Below are 25,289 nucleotides of genomic sequence, written 5' to 3' on the forward strand. Positions count from 1 at the left end.
TTTTGCTTGAAAATTAAGTAGGGCAAAGTAAAAATTAATCAAGCAAATGGCAAATAATAAGATTGTGTTTGTTCTCCTTAAATAAAAAAGATGAAAATTGCCATTGGAAATGAAACTATTTTTTTCGTTTAAAGTTTTATAATTCAACGAATAAAGAGGTCAAAATAAACTAAAGAATGTGTATGAGTATATATGTGCTAAGACTGCACATGTATATTTAAAAATTAGGAAAATGGAAAATACTGATTTCTTATATTATTTTTTATAACTGGTTAAGGCGCTAAAAACCAAATAGTCTAATTCACTATTTTAAAGTTTTATAAATCAATAGTAAATAATTCAAAAAAGTACCAATTTACCTTATATGTTCATAAATATGTGATATTTACATTGCCAAAATTTAGAAAACCAAATTTATACATACCTATTTTTATTAACCGTTCATAAAATTTTTATTCTTTTAAGTAGTAATTTATATATGTAATTAGCTAAAATATGTAAATAGCTAGCATATTTTTATTAATTCCCTTTAATTTCCCTTTTTATTATGTACAGCAATATTATTCTACATAAAAAGGATAAGCTAATTATATTAAAAAAAAATTATGCATACAATTAATTATATATATATTAATATGCAATAAAACAAGTATTTTTACTAAATGATGAATATGATATTACAAGTTGAATTTATGTTTTTTATTTTTTATATACTAAATAAATATACTACCAATTTAACCGTTTAATTATATTCGATTAAAAATAATAATATATGAATAAAATTTATAAATAATAAAATATGCTGTTTTTTATCACGCTACAATATGCATATTTATTACCGACATATGGGTTTGCTTTACATTTTAATAATTATTAAATAATGAATATTTACTACGCATGTATTTTCCATAAATTTGAAGGGCAAAAAAAAAAGTTTTCATCACACTATAGCTCGTTTAAATATTAAATGTCGTTTTCATATGGAAAATAATAATATAATCTAATATTATTAATAGAAGCTTCCGATATATATTATGCATTAAAAAATGCAAGAGAGTATTTACAAAAAACTAAATAAATGGAGGTAATAAGCGTGCATAATTATTCTCTTAATGGTATATTGTAAAATACATTAATTAAACTTTATTTCTTTGTTATATGCATTAGATAATGTACTATATATATATTTTACTTTTTAAAAATAAAGGAAAATTTTTACTATAAAATAATATTATATAAATAATATTTATTGCTACTTTATTTTAATATTTGTTTGTTAAAGCTTCCTAAAAATATTTAATATATGCTAAAAATATATTAAAATTTTATTAAAATAAATTATAAATTTTATAACATGACTAGAAAATAACATGATTTACATTGTATTATTTTTAATGCATACATAGAAAGTTTAATTTTATAAAAATAAATAATAAATAATTATATAGTTATATATTTTTACTGTATAGAATAATAAAAGTTGAATGTTTATATTTTTGAATAATAAATTATTTAATAATTCTTTTATTTTAATTTTAAATTTTAAAAAAATAAAAATAACACCACAACACAATTAGGCTATATTTAATAATATATATATTTTTTTTAACCTTGTAAATTGCATAAATATATTAAATATTTTTATATGATTTTAGTATAATTTTTTATAAATAAGTAGCAACCCTTTGTATGCATACCGATAATAAAGAAACACATATATATAAATAATATGCATATTGTAGTGCTTGTGTAGAATCATAATATTTTTAAATATATATATTTCATTGTGACATATTTATTAAACTGCATAGCTAAGGTATGCTATTTAATTGTTATATTTTGTTGTTTGTACAATAAGTTCTTTTAATTATATGCTAAATATTCCTGTAGGAAATTAAGCACACGGTTTTAACCAGATTATTTTTAAATTTTATATTGTATTTAAAAAAAAGATAGTACAAAATGTTTACTAGCACGGGTAAGCTTCTTTATTCTGTTGAATATAGCCCGTCCAAGAGTAAGGACTCGACAGGTGTTTTCAGAAATCCAAAGTTCAAAGATAAGTTGGTAGATAATTTTGACGAGGTTCCATTAACTAGTGTATGGGATGGGTTTAATAAATCAGCTGAGAAATATAAAAATAAGCAATGCTTTGGTACAAGAGTTCGTAAAGATGGTAAATTAGGTGAATATCAATGGAAAACATTTCAAGAAGTACGAGAATTGATTATATTAGTTGGTTCCGGTTTAATAAATAAGAATGTATGTCCAGTAATTGATTGTGAAGATCCAACAGTTCCCAAAGGACGATTTTTAGGTTTATATTTACCTAATTGTGAAGAATGGAATATATGTGATTTTAGTTGTAACGCATTTAATATTATTACCGTACCTTTATATGATTCATTAGGTATTGAATCTAGCAAATTTATATTAGATCAAACAATGATGCAAACAATTACATGTAATAAACCATGTGCCTTGAAATTATTAAAATCTTTGGGATCATTTGAACAAATGTTTATAAAAACATTAATATTAGTTGAAAAAGAAATAGATCCAGAAATAAAAAAATTAAGTAGTCAATTAAATATAAAAATAGTAACATGGGATGATTTAATAGAATCAGGAAAGAAAAAAAGATTAGAACCCAAACCAGGAAAATTAAATGATATTTGTTCAATATGTTATACATCTGGTACTACTGGATATCCTAAGGGAGTTATAATGACTAACCACAATTTTGTTGCACAAATGGCCTCATCATGTTATGGACCCATAAAATTACCTAATCTTATTATAGATGAAAAAGATACCCATTTATCTTATCTTCCATTAGCACATATTTATGAAAGGATTATGTTGTCTATATTTATATACTTAGGTATAAGAATTGGATATTACTCAGGAAATATATTAGCTTTGACTGATGATATTCAAGCATTGAAACCAACTTTATTTCTTAGTGTACCTAGATTATATAATAGAATACATGAAAAAATATGCAATTCTTTAAAAAAAAAACCCTCGCTTTTACAATCATTGTTTAATAAGGGACTTGATCAGAAAATAAAAAAATTAAATAGTACTGGTAATCCTTCTAGTTTTTTTTGGGATACATTATTATTTAATAAAGCAAAAAAAATATTAGGTGGAAATGTAAGAGGAATGTTAAATGGTTCTGCTCCTCTTGGTGTAGAAGTAGCAAAGAGATTAAAATGTATATTCTCTGTTCCATTAATGGAAGGGTTTGGTATGACTGAAGGATTGGGTTGTTTATTTATTACAAATACTTATGATAAGGATGTAGGACATATTGGTGGTCCCTTACCAGCTACTGAATTTAGATTAGTATCCGTACCAGAAATGAATTATTTAGTTACTGATAATCCACCAAGGGGTGAATTGCTTTTAAGAGGCCCAACAATATGTAGTTTAGGATATTTTAAGTTAGAGAAAGAAACAAGTGAATTGATAGATGAAGAAGGATGGATGAGAACAGGTGATATTGCTTGCTTTAGCTCAAACAATTCATTAACTATTATTGATAGAAAGAAAAATATATTTAAATTATCACAAGGTGAATATGTAGCAGTAGAAAAAATAGAATCAGTTTATAAACAATCATTATTTATTGGGCAGATATTTGTTTTTGGATATTCGCATGAATCCTTTTTAGTATGTATTGTTTTCCCATCTTTTGATACAATGGAAATATGGGCAAAGGAAAATAAAATAAATAAACCAAATGATGAAATTATAAAATTAGAAAAATTCAAAAATGATGTTATCCAAGATTTAGTTAAAATCGGTAAAAATAATGGACTAAATGGATATGAACAAATTAAAGATATTCATTTTATTATGGATGGATTTACTATTGAAAATGATTTGATGACACCAACTGGAAAAATAAAAAGACATGCTGTACAGATTAAATTCAAACAAGATATTGACAAAATGTATGAACGTGTAAAAAAAGCACAATTGAATAATAAAGAAACGAATGCAAAATAAAAAATGAAATGAAACATGATGATGATATATTAAGAGAATAGTATGATTATTAACTATGGTTTTTTTTTAAGGGATCCAAGTATATATATGTCATGAAAAAACAAAAGGACAATTTGGTTATATAAAATTGCATAATCTTTGCATTTTATATTGTTTTTTCATAATTTTTTCTTCCCTTTGTTTCTATGTTTTTTTATATTCTTTTGTTTCCTTCTTATTTATTTTTAATTTTTTTACTAAAACGATTTTATAAAAGTTGTGACCATAGTATATATATTATTGTAAGGCTACATTTTATTCTATGCAAACTTAAAATTCATACCGTATAATATTACATATATATTTTTTTTTATTGCTGATTATTGAGAGTTTCGTAATTATATACATATTATTTATCATTTTTTGTATTATTTTTACTATATAGTATGTATTGTATATTCCTTTTTTTTAGGGATATATATTTACATACCTATTGAATATATATATATTACGTATTATTAATAATAATAGTTGTGTATGTAATTGCTGAATTTAAGGTTTTTATTATTAATTTTTATGATTTGTATTATACATATATAAGGTTCGAAATTGGCTTATATTCACTATATTATTATTTATTTTTAAGAATTTTAAAAAAATATATTATAAAGAATTTATATAATTTTACAATCCCAAACATACAGTCATATTACTGTGTGTGATAGTATGGCTAGACATGGAACTCCCCTGTTTGACAAAATTGCAAACATGAAAATATTTTTGTTTGCCATTCATTTTGCACGTAAATATATGTAACTCTTTGGAAATTTCCAACATTTTAATACCCCTTTGATCGTACAAAGTTTTGTACACACACGTATGTATATATATTTTTTAAATTTGTAATTACATAATTTCCATTTTTATATCATTGTAAGTCTAAAATTAAGAAAAAAAAATACGATATATGAAAAAGGCTATTTACATATGCTTATTGTGTAGTATGTGTATTTTTTGGGAAAACAAAAAAACAGGATAGACTTGTAAACAAAAGGGATAAAATAAAATTTGTTCTTCTAATAAGTTCATATCTAGTTATTTTTTGTTTTATCTTAAAAATATTTATTTTTTTTTCTTCCGTATATTATTGTGTCATAATTCACTGTTACGCAATTAAGGGAATTATTATTTTTTAAAATTATTTTCATATATTTTTTTTTATACTTTTTTAATTTTTATTTATTTTTTATATTTGTTGTAGCAACATTTTATGCATAAAAAAAGTAACTAGTAAAAAAATATGGCATACATTCCAATTTCCTAAAATACGTACCTTATGAATTGTTTATTTTAAAGCAAAAAAATAAGGGGTACTAAAAGGGAGAGGGAAAATAAAGGTACACACAGTGGTTAAAGATATAAAAAATAAATTAATAAAAGAAAATACGTTACATAGTAAGCGAAAAGATAAAGGAAATTCATTTCTCATATGGATGTCCTTCCAAGGTATACATCGATATGCATACGTAAATATAAACATATATAATTACAGTTCTTTTGTTTTGTTAGTATGATTGCATTTCCTTTGGGAGGCATAAAACATAGTGCATATTTCGTTTTGACTTCTTAGAACACTCCGCTTGCTATGCCAATCAGATTTATTATTTACGAATTGAAAACTTTGAAAAGTGGCAAATAAATACTGATTAAATGGTAAGATGCATCTAGATACTAATGATAGTTATGAAAGAAATGATGAAACATATTTAAATACATTTGCTAAAAAAACTGATAAAAAAAGAAAACGAAATGAAAATGATGAGTCAGGAAATTTAAGTGAAAGCAGTAATCATGCAGAACAGCATGAAGAAGATGTAACAAAAATTAACAACGACGTTGTTGTAAATGGTTTGGAAATATATGATAATAATTTATTATCTGATATGGACTATAATAAACAAAATGAAATTGAAAAAGAAAGAAATGATAAAGTTAGTCATAATAAAAAAAATACAAAATTGATGAAAATAAGTACAGATTTAAATAATGATCCTAGTGATATACAAAATGAATTGGACATATTAGATTCAAGTAAAAATAGTTCTGTTTCATTCTTTGGAAGAAAAACAAGAAGTAAAAAAAATAATAATAATGATTTATCTCCAAGAAAAGAAGCAAGTATTAGTAGTGGAAATAATAGTGATGATTCTGATTGGTTAGAAAATATAATTAAAGATAAAGAAAAGGGAAGTGCTAAAAAAAAATCTAATAAAAATTCGAATAGAACCCCCAGACGAGCATCGAATAAAAATAATGCACAAGAATTACAAGACGAGGGTTTAGAAAATAGTGTATTTAATATTAGTGTATTGGAAGATGTAGACATAAGAAGTTTTTATGGAACTACAGGGAAGATAATAAAATTGAGAATACGTAATTTTTTAAATCATGAAAATTTAGAATTATCTTTTAATTGTTATAAAAATATAATCATTGGTAAAAATGGAAGAGGTAAAAGTGCAATAGCTCAAGCTGTAGCTGTTGGGTTAGGTAGCCAAGGGAAAAATGCAGGTCGAGATACAAGTATAGCTAACTATATAAAAGATTATGATAAAACTAAAAAGAATCTAATTTGTCATATAGAAATATTTTTATCAAACTCTGGTCCGAATTCATTTAAAAGAAATATATATGGAGACATACTAGTTGTAAAAAGAATTATATCTTCTCATAGTAGTAAATTTTATATTTATGGACTTAACTATTTTAGTCGAAGATCTGGTTTACCGTATTCCATTTCTGATGATACTCCAAAACGGATTCATTCGATTAATAATGCATTAGAGAACCCATCTAATTTAGATGCAAGCTACAATTCAGTAGGGGAAATAACAGAACAGAATAGAGAAGCAATATTTAAACAAGTGCAAAAACGAGGATATATAGAAAACTATCTTAATGTAATAAAATTGAATATAAAAAGTCCATGTGTATATTTAGATCAAGAAAAAGGTAAACTGTTTTTTAGTAACATCAGTGAAAAGGGATTATATAAATTTTTTATGTCCTCTGTTGGTTTAGATATTGTAGAAGAAGAAATTGAAAAAGAAACTAGCTTATTGGAAGAATGTGAAAGACAGATAAAACAAAAAGAAATATTATTAGCACCACAAGTTGAAGAATTAAATAATATGAAAAAAAGAAATGATATATTAATTTATGAATTTAAAAAATTAAAAAAATATGATAATGGTTATAAGGTTTTTGTATTTTATGAATTATTAAAAAATACTATAATTCTTTTTAACGAATATTTAAAATCGGAAAATTTAAAAAATGAACAAGTAATAAATAATATAGAAAATCAAATGTGTAACCTCGTTCAGAAAAATGAATTCATTAAAGAGGAACTACAAAATTTGATAGACATGGATACTAATGTATATAATTATGTTTCAAAAAATGTTAATAAGATAAATAAATATACTAATATGCTAAATGAATTAGAAGACTTAAAGAATTGTTATATAAAACAAAAAGAAAGTGCAATAAATGATTTAAACATGTTAAATAAACGAAAAGAAAATACAAATTTATTAAAAGAACATTTAAATAAATATGAAAAACAAATGAATTCATTAAATGAAAAAATGGCAAACGAAAGAAAGAAAGAACATGATTTACAATTTGAAATTAATCAAAAAGAAAATAAAATTTATGATTTAGAATATTCTATAAAAAAAATACAAAATAGAATCCAAGAAATTGATAAACAAATAGATATAATTACTAGTCAAGCTACAGAAATACAAAAAATTAAAAATATTCATATTAAAAAAAAAATGTATATATATGGTTATGATATATATTCAATTTGGAATAATATAAAACATGTATATAAAATTGTTAATAAATCAGAAAAAGATTATTTTTCCATCCCAGAAGAATGGCAACTTAGCAATAATGTATCTACACATGCAGGAAGAAATGAAAGTGCATTTAAATATGAACCTATTGGACCTATTGGTGAATATATAAAAATGAATGATCGAGTTAAAAATGATAAAATTCTTTCTGTAATTGAAAAACATCTTGGCGATATATTTTATTCTTGGCTAGTTAGCTGTTATGAAGACAAAAATAATTTGATAAAAGCTAGCAATTTTGGAAAAGGAAACATTAAAAATTTAAATATAATAGTTACAAATTCATTTAATCATATAGATCGTAAAAGCTTATTACAAAATATTGAATATTTTCTTAACAAAATTAATGGGAATACAATATATTCCTATTTAAATATTGATTTACTTCCTACATCTTTATTATTTTATCTCTATGATAACTTTAAAATTGCACAAACTTTAATTTGTAACGATTCAACGGAAGTACAAGAAATATTAAATACGAATAATAAAAAAAACATAAAATCTATTTATGTTATTAATGAATATGTCTTAGTTAAGGTCATGGGGAACGGTGGATTACACTATCAGCCGTTTAAGGAAGAGAATTATAAAGCCCCTGTTTTTTTAACTTTAGATAAAAATGAAAATAACAATTCATATAATAAGGAAAATAATCAGAATGGAAAAGACAAGGTAGATAGTAATGGACTTACCAAAGAAGAACAATTAAAAGAATTAAAAAATGAAAAAATGGAAAAACGAGATGAGATTGTTGTTACATCTAAAAAGATATTATCATATAAAAATTTAATAGAAAAATTAAATGAATCTATAACAAAATGTAAACTTTCACAAGATGAATTAACTGATCAAATAAAAAATGTTGATGAACTTATACAGAATCATGATAAAATATTTTCTGAACAATTAGATGCAAAAATTAATGAAATAGATGAAAATACGAACCAAATTATTGAATACATAAATATAATTGAAAAAAAAAAAGAAAATGCAGAAAATTTTACAAATTTTCATAAATATTTTATATCGACACATATAGATTATTTAAAAAAAAAAAAAAAAAAAATGAATATGATGGCAGAAGAATATGATAATTTAAATGAAATATTAACTAAACTTGAAAAAGATAAATTAAAAAATGATGAAGTATGTATAAAAAATAAACAAAAATTTTTAACATCTTTAAATAAATTACATTCTATATATTTTGAAACATTAAATGCAAATTGTGTTCTTGAAAATATTTTTCTAAATAATCCATTCTTGATATTAAAAGATAGATCTTCCAATGTAGAAATTGAAAATGTTGTTATTGAAAAGCAAGTAAATAACCAAAATGATGAACTTAATAAAGGAGTAGAGAAAAATGATCTAATCATAAATATGGATGAACATGTAAATGATAATCCTGAATTATCTTTATCAAGAAATGATAAAAATGTTAATAATAATTATGAAGATGCATATATTGATATGCGATTTACAACAAAAATTCCTGTACGAAATGAATTTGAAAAGGAATCTTTTTCTGTTCCTATTCCACTATCTTGTCTAAGCTCATTCAATAAAATGTTTGTTATATCTAAAGGTGATGAAAGTAACGAAGATGGAAATGTAGACAACCCAAATTCAAATAAAATAAATGAAAATCTGACTAATTTGAATGATAAAGATAAAGAAGGGGAAATAGCAGATATAATACATTTAGAAAAATATGTTAAGAACATTTTATATGATATAATAAACCCTGATCAAGGGAATGAAATTATTTATACCCAAACTGATGAATGGCAAAATAATCAAATAGAAGATGAAATAAATAATTTATGGAATAATAATCAAATAAATATAGAAGGAAAAAAATATTCAGATATTTTATGGAAAAAACGATGTGAAAAAAAAATGGAAATTACAGAAATACTTAAAACACATGGTTTTAATACTAATGAATCAACAGATAATTCAATGAATGTTTTTTTTAATAATTTAATTGATCAATATTCAAATGAAGAAAAATCTTTTAACATTCAAATGAAACAAATATCAGATTTAAAAAAAAATTATGATATGCATTTATCTAATATTAAACTAAGAAAAGATAAATATTCTAATGTTTTAAATATAACAAAAGAACAAATTACTAACCATTTTATAACTATATTAAAAAGTATGAATAATTATAAAGGGAGAATTGAATTTGATGACTTTAAAAAAGTTATAAAAGTTATGGTATCAATAAATCAAGATTCATCTAATAATACATTTATGGAAATTTCCTCTTTATCTGGTGGAGAAAGATCAACTATACAAATGGCTCTTTTGGCTTCTATGTCACTAACAGAAAGTTCGTCTTTCCACATGTTTGATGAGCTTGATGTCTACATGGACGAGCTCACTCGGGTTAAGAAGTAAGTTATCAACAAAGTGTTAATATAACAATTTTAGTCTTGCAAATGACCATTGTAAAGCAAATTATTTTTCTTTTCATTCTTTTCTTTCTTTGCAGCATGCAACAGTTCTGCAAATTCATTGAAGGCAGTGGCAATAAGCAGTACTTCTTCATAACGCCGCATATTGAAATAACGGAGCTCTTTTTAGGTAAGCTACAAAAATTGTTAAAATTGGTATCCATGCTTTGTGTGTGTATTTCTAGTAATTACTTACGCGTGACAAATTATTCCTACTTTTTTGCAGAGGAGGCAAAGGAAAAAAAAGCTAAAATCTTTAGTTTGTCATAATGAAAATTTTTTATTTTTTTTTTGCGTTTTAATTTTTTTTATGTATTTTTAATGTTTTAAATGGCTTATTTTAAACAAAACCAATACAATACTTTTTAAGAAGCTATTGGATACTCTTAAAGATTATTGTATTATTGCATGGTCATGGCTTGTTATTGCTCATATTTACATATTATAATTATATATATGGGCAATATATATATGTGTGTGTATTTTTTTATTTGTGTGTTTCTCTGAGTTGTTTCCCACATAAACAGTTGTATAATTTACAATATTTTGAAAAAAATTATATATTAATTATTACAAAAAATGGGAGAAAAAAAAATTATAATAATGGCTATATGTGTAAGGAAGTACATTATGCATTAATAAGCTTGTCCTTATTAATTATTAAAAACTAAAATAAAATGGTATGAATATGCATATATAGACGGCCATTTACATAAGGAATATAAAAATGTAAATTGACAATATAACAACAAAAATAAATGAAAAATGCGTAATGCCACATATAATACCATGTATAAGTATGCTCGCGTTTTATGCACATTTTTAACCGTTTCTCGAATTAATAGTCATATAACAAATTAAAGAATATTTTATATGTTTTTTTTTTGTTGAAGCAATAAAGAAATTATAAATTTTAAAAGATTTTACGAATAATTTTGAAAGAAATAACGAAATGACGAAAAATAAAAAGATAGGGAAATGAAAGTAACAATACAAAATGACAAAAATGAAAAAAAATATAATTTAATTGCTTAACTCAAAAAGATACTAAAAATTTTGTTATACTTAAATAAGTTAAGATATGCAAATATGCATTCACATTAATGTCTACACACAATACATATATCCATATGGTGTGTGTGCATATATTTTTCAAAAAATTGTAATATGATTTATATTTTTATTACAATTTTTTTTTACTGCATATAGTAACAATTTTTATATGTGCTATCATTTATTTCATATATTTCGTTATTATAAGACTGCATAATATTATCGTTGTGTGTGTTATTATTTTCATATTTGTAATGCTTATTTAAATTTGTATTATTGTTTATGATTTGAGAACTATCATTGTTTGTTGTGTTCATATTATGGTGTACGTTTGTTAAATAATTCGAAATTTTATCTTGATTTTGTTTTATATATCTATGTGTTTCATTATTTAAGTGATCATTGTAATTGTTCATAATATGGTGGCTTTGGTTATTTTTTATACCATTTAATGGTTGTGAGCTTTTTAGAAAATTTGTTGTTTTATTTTGGCTTTGAGGTAGCTGTAATTTTTTTTTTTTTGATATTAAAGAAGAATTGCTTCGTACTCTTTCATTTGTTTCAATATTAAAACTGTTCATCACATTAATAGGGATATCTTGCATATTATTTATAAAATGTGTATTATAATTATTACTGTTATTATGTATATGGTTAGTATTGGTCATATTGCTTCCCATATTTGTGGAAAGATGCTTATCATGAATGCTACAATTTATGTTACTTCCCATAATATCATTATTATTTCTTGAATTATGTTCTATATTATTACTGTACATTCCTCCATTTTTATCAATATAATCATCATTTGTATTTTTCGAATTGTTTATGCGTACGTTATACTGTGATAAAGCATTAAATGCCATTGCATTATAAAGTTTTTCTTTATATTCTTCGGTACAATTTCTTAATTGTGAATATTGTTCTTCGATATTTGTAAATATTGAATTTCCTTTTAAGTCAGAATTATGTATATCATTTTCATATGAATTGTCTTCTATTTTATTTTGATTTTCATCGTAAACATTTTCGGATATATTTTGTTCTGGGTTAAAAGTGGTTTCATTCATAACAGAAAAATTTTTATTATTTTTATGTTTTCTTGAATTTATATAAGTTGAAAAAAATAAAATAAGTTTTAATTTTGCAATTAATCCAAGGGCAGCCAACACATATAATCTTTTAAATTTATCTTTTTCATCTTCAAGCATATGTTCATAATTTTGCAGATTTATTCTCAAATAAGACAATTGCGATGAAATACCATCAACTAAACCTTCTATAAAATTTACATTTTTTAATTCACACATAATATTTTCACTTGTATTTTGATAATTAAGGGCTTCCAATTCCCAATCTTTTATAAAATTTCCATCGATTTTAGGTATTAATGATTCTTTTAACTTTAACAAAATTTGAATTTTTTCTTTAAAATTTATTAAAGCCATTGCTTATAATTTTTTTTTTTGTATGAACAGTTCAGAAAAAATAGCTATACAGGTAGCTTTTTTATTTTTTTTTTTTTATTTTTTTTACAATTTTTGTAATGTTATTTTTGTATATAATTATTTATATATTTTTTTTGAACGTTCTGTTGCATTTATTATATTAGTCCTATGCACCCTTATTAATTTTTGCACTTTTTACTACTAATATATATATAGTTACAAAATATTTTATAAATTTAAATGATTTACATAGTCTTTAATAGCTGCTTATACAGTATTAACAAAACAAGTACATATTTAAATACACATTGTCGATTGGTGGAAAATTTATATGGTTACAACATATATATAGTATCTATAATTGCCCATGCATATATGTAATATATACTTTTGTTTTTTTGGGTGTTATCTATTTTTTTTCAATTAAATAATTTTTTTGAAAAAAAATGAAACATATTATATTTATATAAGGCGTGACGGAAAAAAAAAAAGTAAATCATCTATAAAACAAATGTTACACAAATTGTTACATTACATTATTAAATGTGCTTAGTAAAATGCCTTCACAAAAAAACAATTAAAAAAAAAAATGACATAAAAACAGTTTAAGCACAAACACATGTAAATCTTAAAAATATTTACTTTAAACAAAATAAACACAAGAAAAAAATATGAAATTTAATCATATTAAATAACAAAAAAGGAGAGAGGGGAAAGCAAAAATTTTAAGGAAATGTGAGGAAAACTATAAAAGTAAAATAGGGAAAAGAAATGGAAATAAAACATGACAAAAAAAAATTTCAAAATATTATGATCTAATATTATTAAAATAAATAAAATAAAAATTTAATCGTCTTAAAAATTTACAGCAATATATAAAGTAAAAGAAATATGCAACGTCATAAATATTATAAAACATCAAAAATGTGTAAATTAATAAATGCGTGAATAAATAGATAAATAAATAATTATATATATTTGTTAAAATAATTTTCGAAAAAATATTTCTTTAATTATTGAAAATTTATGATTTTCATTTTTTTCTATTAATTTATCAAATTGTAATTTTATTAATAAAGTAGAAGGTACACATTATATATATTATACGCACATTTTATATATATAAAAAAATTAAGATTTTTTGATCAATTTTAAAGAATTGCTCGTATAATTAATAACCTAAGAAATGTGCATTTTTTGTTTATTTACCCATTTCTAGATCCTCACATAATTATATTGTTACTGTCCATTTATCATTTTAAGTTTAATCCGTTTGATTTTTCTTTCCCTTTTTTCAGTACACATTAAGATTTCACAACCATAATAATACTTATATATTCCATCTATTATTCTTTTTGTTTTTTTCATTTTAATATGGTCAATAAACATAATCTTACCAAATTATATACCCAGGTTTTTATTTTTCTAAAATGAATTTATACACATTCATATAGAATAAGAACAAATGAATAATGGCGAAAGCAACATAAAGGTGTTGTGACAAATAATGCTATAAAAACTAATTTGTATTAATGCGTACTAATTCTTTAATGGTCTTTAAACAGATAGGCATATATTTGGCTTATTCTTTACTATATATTTCTATATCCAAATATTAGGAAAAATAATAATTATGCATTTTCTTGTGATTTTGTGTGATCTTCTATTTTAGTGCATGCTTATGGTTGTTAACGAGTTCTACTTCGTAAAGTCGTATGCGTGTGTAGTTACATATACATAGAGTAATTATATAAGTTTATTTTTCTTCATTTTTGAGAATAATTAACTACAACTGTAATTTTACAAAAAGAGCGAAACAATATTGACGTGTGTGTTTCGCTAAATATGTATACCAATTTGTGGGAGTGTAAATATTAAAAATAATGAGAATAAATGGGGGTATATATTTATTAATATTGTGTTATTATTTTTTAGGAAAATAATAATATTTCTTAAAATTATGTACATATAAATTATTGGTAAATTAAAGTTCATTTTATACGAATAAAATATTTTGGTGTTATTACAGCTAAAATATTTTCGCTGATATTTTTCAAGCACCGTTGATAAGCCTATTAAAAAGGGCACCAAAAAATTGTTATAAAGAAAAAGGAGGGAAATATATTTTTTCAAAATAAAATAATTTTGAGAAATTTATCCACACTTCAATTTATTTTATATGCCATATTTTTGGAAAAATAAATATTCAACCATTTTAGTTATGCCTAGCTATACTTTAAATTGTGACTACAAAAAGAGTAGTGGAGAATAGTTTGTGAATAATTTTGTAAACCTCATAATTTGGTAGAGATAGAAAGCCATTGTGGGGGTATAATAGCTGTATAGCTTTTTTTTTTTTTTTTTTTTTTTTTTAATTTTTCTCCCGTTTTAGCTACCCAACTTGATGGCAGAAGGCAGGCGGTATATATCGAATGAATTTCTGGAGGAGTTTGAAGACAATGAGCAAAATATAATTTTGATAAAAAAAAAAATTAATGAATATTCCTTTAAATTAAATAATGAAAATGAGAAGCATGCAAATCAGTCGATTTATTGTGGTATTGGTGGTATATTATATATGGACATAGTATTATATGAATATAATAATGATTATATATATTTAGAATTTGGTAATAATATAATAAAAAGAATAAATAGATATACTTGTAAAAATTGTATAAGCTTTTTAGAAGGGAATATAGGGGTAGTTAGTTTATCATGTGTTTTAAATGAATATATAGAAAATGATAAAGGTGTAGATATAAATATAAATACATTAATTCAAAACTTAAGAGATAATTCAGAAGAATTATTACAAATAAATAGTAATTGTGAATTATTATATGGAAAAAGTGGATATATATATTCTCTTTTATTTTGTAAAAATACGTGGATAAATACAAAATTCAAGTTTTTTATATTAAAAAATTTATATAATATTATGAATTCAATATTTGAATATGGTTTAACAAAAGCTGAAAAATATTATAATAATACATTTCTTAGTTTGTATTTTGAATGGCATAAACAAGTATATCTAGGTAGTGCACATGGTTATGCAGGTATATTTTTAATACTGTATAAGCTTATATTATTTTTGTTTAAACATATTGATGATTTGTCTATATCATTAATTTTATGTTATAATAATGAAGTAGTAGATTTAAACACTTTAGATAAAAATGAAATGAATAAATGTAAAAATGTAGTTATTTCAAAACTTAATGAAAATATAAAACTTATATATAAAGTAGTAGATGAAATATTCCAATTTTATTTAACCGACGAATATAATGTTTATTCATCAGTTCGAAGAAAACAAAAAAGTCAAGAAATAAGTAACACAATTGATAATGGTAATAATTATATAAAAAAAAAAGAACAGCTAATTCAATGGTGTCATGGAAATGTAGGATTCATTATCCTTTTAATTGAATTATTAAAATATAAATATGCACCAATGGACTTTAAAGAAAAATATAATCAAACCTTTTTAGAAAAAATGGGATTTTTAATTTGGAAAAAAGGATTATTATATAAAGGATTTGGTTTATGTCATGGTATATCAGGTAATGGAATTGTTTTTTTATATTTATATAATCTAACAAATGATAAAAAATGGTATAACATGGCATTAAAATATGCTTTATTTTCTATAAAATATTTTGATAAATTTTATAATATTCCCGATAGACCTAACTCTTTATATGAAGGCTATGCAGGGCTAGTTGTTTTTTTATCATTTATTGTGAACCCTCATTTGACATACTTTCTTGGATATGATTTTCCAAATAATTTGATTTCTACTGATGTGTGATGGGAATGTTGCTTTTGTCTACATAAATATGCCCATTTCTTGTTACATGTTTTTTTTTTATAAAAATTTATACCTTTGTAATGAAACGCAATTTGATTAAAAAGAGGTCCAAAATATGTAGTAATTTTTATTTTTTTCAAAACTTATGAACGAGAGAGAGTTAAAAATGGTCTTACTTGACCAGGCATAATGAGAAACACTCGATGCTCCCATTTGTGCCAGCAACGGATAAGTACACTTTGCGCCTGTAATTTTGTTGGCTATGTTTTCCACTTTTTAAAATCTTTTTCTTTTTAATAACTAAATAGTTTAAGCATGAAACATCGTAAACCGCCATTTTGAACCTTTTAAAATTATATAGGGTAATAGCATGTTTATTTTTATTTTCCTTTTCATTTACATTGCCTGATTTGTTGAAATTCCACTTACTTATTTTCCATATGAATATGTACTGATCCCAAGATGTTGTTATGACATAGTTTGAGAAATTTACGATTGACCTAATTGATGAATAATGTGAATTAGGCATGTTTGTATTTTGTAAAATAAAAATTCTAAATCGTTTTTGTATACTACAATTGTTAGTCATGTCTTGATTAATTTTGTTGCTACTATTTTCATTTTTTATTTTATCTTTAACTTTTATGGTAAGTATATTAACAGATTGATCATCCCCACATGTAAAAATATGTAAAATATTATTTTTTTTTTTAATAGCTATTTTATTAATTCCATTTTGATGTACTTTAATTTTTTTTAGAAAATCCATTTTATCTTCTTCAACATGATATATATAAACATGTCCATTATTTAGTCCGGACACTAATATATTATGCATTTCTTTGTTATTCCATTTTTTGTTTTGTTTTTTTTTAACGAACAGGTGCAACTCATTTGGGTCTAACTTTTGAAGTACATCACTGGGAATGTGATTGCCCCCTTCTATATTTGGTTCGGAATGTATATTATTTTTCACGTCTTTCAATTGGCATCCTGTTTTATTCGTGATAATGCTGGTCAGACTGATTGACAGTATTGTGCTGTGCAAATTGTACGAATTCGTTAAGCTTGCACGTTTTTGTATTTTTGAAAAAACAATATTTTTATATATTTTAAATTCATATATACCATTATTATATCTAAATATATGACCCATAGATGTTCCTATAAATATATCAAAATGGATGACATAATTATTTTCTGTTTGATCTGATATTTTATAAGTTCCTTCAACACATAAAAATCGAAGATTACTCGAAAAAATAGGAACCTTTAATTTTTCTATATGATATATAATTGGAATTTTATTATTATTCATAAAAATATAAAAAAGATTGATAGAATTTTTTGCTCCAACACTTGTTAAAAATCGAAGACTTCGAAAATTATAAAATGAATTTTTTAAAAAACAAATAGAAAAAATTGGTTCATTATGATTGTAGACATTTTGAACTACCTCAATTCGGTGTTGCATATAATTTTTATGATTATACTTTTTTTTGCCATCATTTTCTGTATGATCTTTTTTGGGGTCTAGTATGTCATGATTCGATTCTTGGGATTGTTTAATTCGTTTGGTAAATAAAATTTTGATAGTCCCATCCTCTGAGCAGGTAACAAAATAGTTTTTGTTTATCCATAGAATGGAAGAAATACTTTTAGTATGAAAATCGGCATTTATATAAATTTGATTGTATGGTATAATATTTGATTTATTTTGATTCAACTCTTTAAAATAAAAAAATATATTTTTTTCTTTACAAAAACAAAAGGAAAACGTTTTCATCAAATTATTTGTATATTTCATAAAAATACTTAAAGGCCTTCTAAAACCTCCACATTCTACTGATATATATTCAATTTTATTTTTTAAATCGTATAAAACAAATTTCTTTTCCTTAAAGCAGCAAACAACTATATTATGAATATTGTCTTCTTGAGAGTAAGCTTCGTTATTAGCAGGCCCAGATGTGAGAACCCCACTTTCGTTCCCTCTACAATCAGGTTCAGATACTGATCCCTTTGTAGTATTAATGAATATTGGAATTAACTTATAAATAGAGGAATAATATGGAATTTTAATCAAGCATAATTTATATAATGTATATATTTTATTTTTATATAATTGATATTTTATTATATTTCCATTTTGACCACAAGAATATATGAATCCATCAATTATTTTTATGTCAAAGACTTTTCGATTACCATGAACCCGTAACTTGTCTTTATATTTAATAGTAATTTTTTCAAAATCGTATATTCTTTTTTTTTCATATATTTGTATAGGAATTTTTAAATAAATAATAAAAATACAACCATACTCATCACCTAAAAATATTATAATATTCAAACTATTTTGAGATTCATGTTTTGTTTTTTTTTCTCTTAATGCATAATTGAAGGATATTATTTTTGATTTTTTATTTTTCACATCTATAAATGTTTCAGATAGTTCAAAAAAATTTATTTTCCCATTTTCATTTTGTATTCCAAAAAATTTTATATTTCCTGTGTGATCAACTGGTGTTAGTAAAAAATTCGAAACAAGAGGTTCCATATTGTTCCGTTCACAATCTGCTTCCATTTCATTATTGTACATGACCTTGTAAAATGTAGAGTTATCAGATGCTGTGTTGTTAAAATTGGAGAGGCCTTGTTTTGTGTTACTAGATGCACCTTTTTTTAGGTTCAAGTATAGGATATCCACTAGATGTTGATATTCATCAGAGGATGTAACTTTTTTATAACTTAAAGTAGATAGCGGAATGATATTGATGTCGCTTACTCGATGTGAAAAGCATTTAAAATATTTTGAAAAGATAATGTTTGAATTGGCTATATTGTTATTATCACTCGAATTGGCTAGATTATTATTTGATAAAAATAGAAAAGAAGAATATCCATTACTAAATCCAAGACAAATATAATTTAGCCCATAAAAAGTTAAACATGTTAATAAACAATTTTTGTCGTCTATTTTATGTAACAGTGTTAATCTATTTTTTATTTCGCTAGCTTTTAAAATATATATTTTTCCAAAATTTGTGCAAATTATTATATTACTCATATTTATATGATTTATAGATCTAACCCAATCATTTGTTTTTTCTAATTCTTTATTTAAACTCTCATCTAAAAAATGTATCATATTTTTTTTTTTTAAAATTTGGTCATCATAATAACAAAGACTTGAGCTTTGTTCATCGATATGTTCTGGTTGATTTTCATTATTAGCTTCTTCATTTTTGATAGAATTTATTTTTGAATTATTTTTTATTAATTTATAAAACGAAACAAAATGCACAGAACCATTATCAAACCCTGAAAGTAGGATCCTATAAGTTGGATTAAATAAAATAAATCGAATTGACCCTGAACATGTGCTTGAATATTTAAAAGATATTCCAGTTTGTCTACACACATTTTTATCATTAATATCGTTTGTTTTTGTTTTATCTTTTAGTTCGTATATAATACATGTTGAATCTTCACTACATGTAACAAAATAAATTTTGTTTTTATGTTTGCACATTTCGATATCCCATACTCTAGCATCATGTCCAGTTAGTACAGTATCTATTTTATAATATAACAAAAAATTAGAATCTTCATCTTGATTAAACTTATTATTATAATTCATTTTTGACAATTCTTCATTATGCTCTCTTTTGATTGTTCTACTATTCTCTTTGCTTACTATTTTAGACCATATTATACCTTCTCTATCATCAGATACTGAACCAAGATACTTTGATTTTTTAAAAAATTTCACTTTAAATATGATACCTCTATGTCCTTTTAATTCTTGATAATGTTCTAGTGAAATAATGTTTTTTTTTTCATTTTCTGTATTTTTTTTTGCAATTTTTATACTCCATAGTAATATCTTATTGAAGGGTGTCCCTCCAGCTATTATAACTTTATAATTTTTTTTTTTTTTTATATAAATATCAGCACTATATAATAAAAATATATCATTAAATTTCCATTTTTGTAAGATCATACGGTTATATATGTCTAATAGTACAGCAGATCCATTACTTAAACATATAATTAGGGTATAGTCTTTTTTTTTGCTACAATTTAAAAACTTTATTTTTAGAATCCATTTGTTTAGGCAGTACTTAGAGATCAGTTTTAAAGTGCACTTGTAATTGGTTATGCACAATTTGTAAGCATATATTTTATGTACTCCATGACAAATTAATATGCCTCTATTCTCATCATATTTTTTATAAATCAGTCCATATATATTGCTACTATTTGAAACTGCATATTCTAATAATATATCTTTATTTATTATATTTATTATTTTTATAATATTACCAAAAGAAATACATACTAAATTGGGGCTCAAAAAGTGTATGCATTTTACCCCATGGTTAGCACAAATCCTTTTTATGCTATCCATTTTGTCTTCATCAAAAATGACACTTTATTTTAAGGCCTTATGTTTTTGGATTATATTTATACTATTTATTGTTGCTTTCGTGTTAGTCTCAATTTGGGTAGTTACTTGTTCCTTCATTCGAACTTAATTTTGTAAAATATTCACATAATTTTGTAAAATGAAATAATCACGTAATTTTGCAGAATAAAATAGTCGCGTAATTTTTAAACGATTTTTTATTTTTCTTCCAAACTTATAGAAGGCTGACCATATAAATACTATTTTCTTTATATGCTATATCAATAAAATTAAAAAAGTAAAGTGTTAAAACAAATTAGTGTATGCTCATGTGGCATAGTCAAGCATATACTGCTTGATGAGAATCACTAACCAACTCTCTATAAATCAGTTGTTTTTTTTAAAAAAAAATAATATATTTTTATATGATGGAATGTAGAACTAAAAAAATGGATATAGCGATGTTGTTTTTTTTTCCACATGTTTGTTTATTATTTATGCGTGGAATGATCAAAAAATAATTTGATTTTTTTCAAATATGATAGCCATTTTTTTATATTTTTTTTTTTTTTTTTGAAAGCGACAAAATTCTACAAATACAATATTGGAAAAAATGAATTACATAACTAAAAATCGGAATAAAGAAATAGTCAAATGTATAAACAAATTGTATGAAAGTATGTATACAATCATTTTCAAAAAAATCGAATAAAAAGAAATTGCACAATAAGATGCCTATTCAAATTATTAAAAAATATGGTATATTTATTGGTTAATACAAATTTTAAAAAAAGAAAATATAAATAATCTTCATCCAAATTCATGCAAAATTGTGGATATGTTTTTATGAACCAGATTGTATAGCTACATAAATATGATTATCTACTTTTGTTAAAATTATAATTTTTTTATAATCCATTTTTAAGGTAGTGTATGAGAATTCCCGCAGCCACCGACACATTAAGCGAGTTGGTCATTTCATGCATTGGCAAGCAGACTCTGTAAAAAATTAAGAAGCAAAAAAAGTAATTGAATAAATATATATATATATATAAATAAATAAATAGAAGGTTGCGACAATGGTGGAGGGAAAATGGTAGTTGGGGCTTACGGTTTTGCAAACGAGAAAATGTCCTTGTGAGGACCTGTTGATTCATTTCCTAAAATAAGACATACTCCTTGATTAGTTATATTTTTTAAAATGGATTGTGGTGTCATACCATTTGTGTGTGCCACAATCGGAACTAAATTATTTTGTTCGCAAAATTGATTTAATTCATTATAGGATCCAACACTGTAAGGAATAAATAAATGTTTCCCACTAGTTATATCCATAACTTGATGATTGTATGGATCTACTGTATTATGAATATAAAATATAAAATCGATATTCATTGAATAAGCTATATTTAATATTTTCCCAAGGTTATATGCATATCTAATTCGATCTAATGCTAATAAAAATTTTATTTTTTTTTCTGTTTTTGTATTTTCTATATTTGGCATTTTTACTATAGCTACAGAATCATAATTTTTATCTTTCATAAATTTTAAAGAATCTAAAAATATATAATTTAATATATCATTATTTACATAATATAGCTTATTACATTTGTCTTTGAAATATTTTAAAAATGTTTTTGAATTAGATAAAACAACTTCCATATTTAAATTATGATCTCTTGATAAATTCATAATTGTTTTTGTACCTTTAACAAAAAATGCATTATTTTTTTTTCGAAAATTACTTTTTTTTCTTAATCGTATTATATATTTCATAAGTTTTGATCTTTTAGATATACTTAAATATTCATTATTTTCGCTATTTTTTTTTATATAGTCTATTTTTTTTTGTTCTTCTTTAACAACTTTCTTATATACTTCACTTTGCTCCATCCCAATCCAGTGTGGATTTAAACTCGAATCAATTGAAGTTAGTTCATCTTTATTTTGTTTACTATTTTCGTTAAGGGTACTATATAATGTAACTATTTTATCATTAAAACGGAATACACTATGATTATTTTTTATGCTATTACCCAATTTGTGATGAATATCAAAAAAGGGAAATGAACACATATATTTATTACTTCCTACATATTTCCTTATTATATTTGCTGATATTTTCATTTTTTTTTATTCTCTTTTTTACTGATAAAATGGGATGTGAAATAAGTATGCATATACTCTCTAGTTATATCATTTTATGTTTCATATACCAGGCCGGAAATTAACATTCCATCTTTTATACCTTCAAAGGTTTATGTACATATATACATACTTTACTTTAGTAAAACATGAGCCAGCAAAATGAATGATCAAATGAACTTGCTAAAATTCTTATATACCTTTTCCTATATATAATACTTAATAATATATGAGAAACAGTTGAACCTCTTTCCCATACTTACATTTGCATTATACTCTGAAAATGTCTTTTAATAGTATTTAAAAAAAAAGAAAAATCAAATTATTTTATAAAAAATAAAGATATGATGAAAAGTATTTAAGGATATTTGTGAAAAACAAATTTTATGTCGTTAGATATGTGCATAGGGTAAATTATCTTTGCTACAAGTGGCATAGAAAAAAACAAATATTAAAAAGTTGTGGCATTTTTTAAATAATATAATATTTTGGAAAAAAAAAAAATAAAAAAATTTAACATAACCTATTAGAAATACTGATTATATTGCTAATATTGTAGCATTGAAAATGCTGTAATTGCAAATATTCTTTTATTTTTCTTTTTTTTATTGCCCATAAAAATATAAATAAAATTAGAGCAATGGTATTTTAGCTATATATTTTTTTATTTTACTTTTTTTATTTTATTATTCTTTTTTAAAATATCACTAAATGATTTATTTCACCGCCCCTTTATAAACATCCATTTTTTGTAACACAATGAAAGAAAAATTAAGGGATTATGAATAGGGATAGGGCTGAAAAATATACACATTATTTTGCATATAATTTTACATTGGGAAATGTTGCTTTTAAAAGTGTTATCACTTCTTTTAGTAATTAGTTTGAAGTGTTTAATGGCACATCGAGTTAACACCCGTTTTCAAAGCCTTTTCTTACATACACAATTAAGTTCAAAAAGTAATAATGGCAATATAATCAAGTACAAGAGAGATATTTCATTGCATGCTGTCCCAAAGAAAAAAAGTTCCCATAGAGATACCAGAAGAAGAAAAGTAGCATGGATGAGAAAAAACCCAGCTAAATTGTATAGGGTAATCTTTTATACAACAATATACATTTTTATATTTCAATTAATCAAAATAAATGAATTTTTAGATTATTCGTATTTTAAATGCGAATAAGCAATTGAGTATTATGAACTTAAATTGTTGGTTGAATTATTTGCATGCATACTTAGGAATATGAAATGGACGCTATCCTAATAAGCGTCTTATATATATGCATAGAGTTATGTGTTTATTTATTGTTTACGATTTATTGATATTTCTTTCAATTCCTTACATTTACAGACTAGTTCTTATGATATGGACGAAATAATGAGGTACACAGACAGGAAGCTAACATCACATTATACAACCAGAGATAATTGGCTAAATCTCCCTTCCACAACATTAATAAACGATTTCTTTCTGTTCAGAGAAATAAGAAACTAAGAAGGGTGAGCAAAATGTTTATAACATGTGATTAGATATCTCTATATGCACTATACAATTTTACAAACACACGTATGTGTGTAATAATATATTTGTAAGAATATAAAAGGGGATTAAAATATAATTTATTTGCAAAACTACAAATATTTATACATGATTATGATTCAAAATAATTGGTTAAATGAACATATATGAAATAAGGTAAAAAATGGTTAAAGGACTTAAAATAATTTATTATGAGAAATAAAATAAAAAAATTGCTATTAAATAAAATATGCATTTATTTATTCATATTATAATGTGTGAATAGGGAAAAAAGTTACAAGTATTTTATAGAATAATTCTTATGTTTTCCTTTTTTTTTTTTTTTTTACACATTATATGGCTTATTTAGTAATAAATTTTAAAACAGCTATTTTTTTGTGCATTATTTATATACATATTATATATATATATGTATTTTTTTTTTTACGTGTACATAATTTTTTATTTGAATTATGGCTAAGTGGCTGTTGTTTAAATA

The 25,289-nt window shown here is 23.3% G+C and overlaps 7 protein-coding genes across 7 annotated transcripts; 4 read left to right on the top strand and 3 right to left on the bottom strand.

Annotated features, from left to right (window-relative positions):
• Positions 1 to 1,962: 1,962 nt before the first annotated feature.
• On the top strand, positions 1,963 to 4,017 carry PCHAS_1240300 (acyl-CoA synthetase, putative; the record flags this gene model as incomplete). The annotated part of the gene is made up of 1 exon (XM_016799008.1): positions 1,963 to 4,017. The coding sequence occupies one exon, from the start codon at positions 1,963 to 1,965 to the stop codon at positions 4,015 to 4,017; it is 2,055 nt and encodes a 684-aa protein (XP_016654359.1).
• Positions 4,018 to 5,714: 1,697 nt separating this feature from the next.
• PCHAS_1240400 (structural maintenance of chromosomes protein 6, putative) lies at positions 5,715 to 10,663 on the top strand (the record flags this gene model as incomplete). The annotated part of the gene is made up of 3 exons (XM_737511.2): positions 5,715 to 10,333; positions 10,432 to 10,523; positions 10,620 to 10,663. 3 exons carry the CDS (start codon positions 5,715 to 5,717, stop codon positions 10,661 to 10,663), a joined length of 4,755 nt encoding a protein of 1,584 aa, XP_742604.2.
• Positions 10,664 to 11,589: 926 nt separating this feature from the next.
• On the bottom strand, positions 11,590 to 12,894 carry PCHAS_1240500 (conserved protein, unknown function; the record flags this gene model as incomplete). Its single annotated transcript, XM_730411.2, has 1 exon — positions 11,590 to 12,894. The coding sequence occupies one exon, from the start codon at positions 12,892 to 12,894 to the stop codon at positions 11,590 to 11,592; it is 1,305 nt and encodes a 434-aa protein (XP_735504.2).
• A 2,404-nt stretch (positions 12,895 to 15,298) lies between these two features.
• On the top strand, positions 15,299 to 16,711 carry PCHAS_1240600 (7-helix-1 protein, putative; the record flags this gene model as incomplete). Its single annotated transcript, XM_736557.1, has 1 exon — positions 15,299 to 16,711. The coding sequence occupies one exon, from the start codon at positions 15,299 to 15,301 to the stop codon at positions 16,709 to 16,711; it is 1,413 nt and encodes a 470-aa protein (XP_741650.1).
• Positions 16,712 to 16,883: 172 nt separating this feature from the next.
• PCHAS_1240700 (WD repeat-containing protein, putative) lies at positions 16,884 to 21,125 on the bottom strand (the record flags this gene model as incomplete). The annotated part of the gene is made up of 1 exon (XM_728729.2): positions 16,884 to 21,125. The coding sequence occupies one exon, from the start codon at positions 21,123 to 21,125 to the stop codon at positions 16,884 to 16,886; it is 4,242 nt and encodes a 1,413-aa protein (XP_733822.2).
• Positions 21,126 to 22,030: 905 nt separating this feature from the next.
• PCHAS_1240800 (RNA methyltransferase, putative) lies at positions 22,031 to 23,252 on the bottom strand (the record flags this gene model as incomplete). The annotated part of the gene is made up of 2 exons (XM_733969.2): positions 22,031 to 22,121; positions 22,234 to 23,252. The coding sequence occupies 2 exons, from the start codon at positions 23,250 to 23,252 to the stop codon at positions 22,031 to 22,033; spliced, it is 1,110 nt and encodes a 369-aa protein (XP_739062.2).
• An 860-nt stretch (positions 23,253 to 24,112) lies between these two features.
• PCHAS_1240900 (conserved protein, unknown function) lies at positions 24,113 to 24,766 on the top strand (the record flags this gene model as incomplete). Its single annotated transcript, XM_735252.1, has 2 exons — positions 24,113 to 24,364; positions 24,623 to 24,766. The coding sequence occupies 2 exons, from the start codon at positions 24,113 to 24,115 to the stop codon at positions 24,764 to 24,766; spliced, it is 396 nt and encodes a 131-aa protein (XP_740345.1).
• Between the last annotated feature and the right edge of the window lie 523 nt (positions 24,767 to 25,289).

The sequence above is a fragment of the Plasmodium chabaudi genome (assembly GCF_900002335.3).
Source record: "Plasmodium chabaudi chabaudi strain AS genome assembly, chromosome: 12".
Classification (NCBI taxonomy): Eukaryota; Apicomplexa; class Aconoidasida; order Haemosporida; family Plasmodiidae; genus Plasmodium; species Plasmodium chabaudi.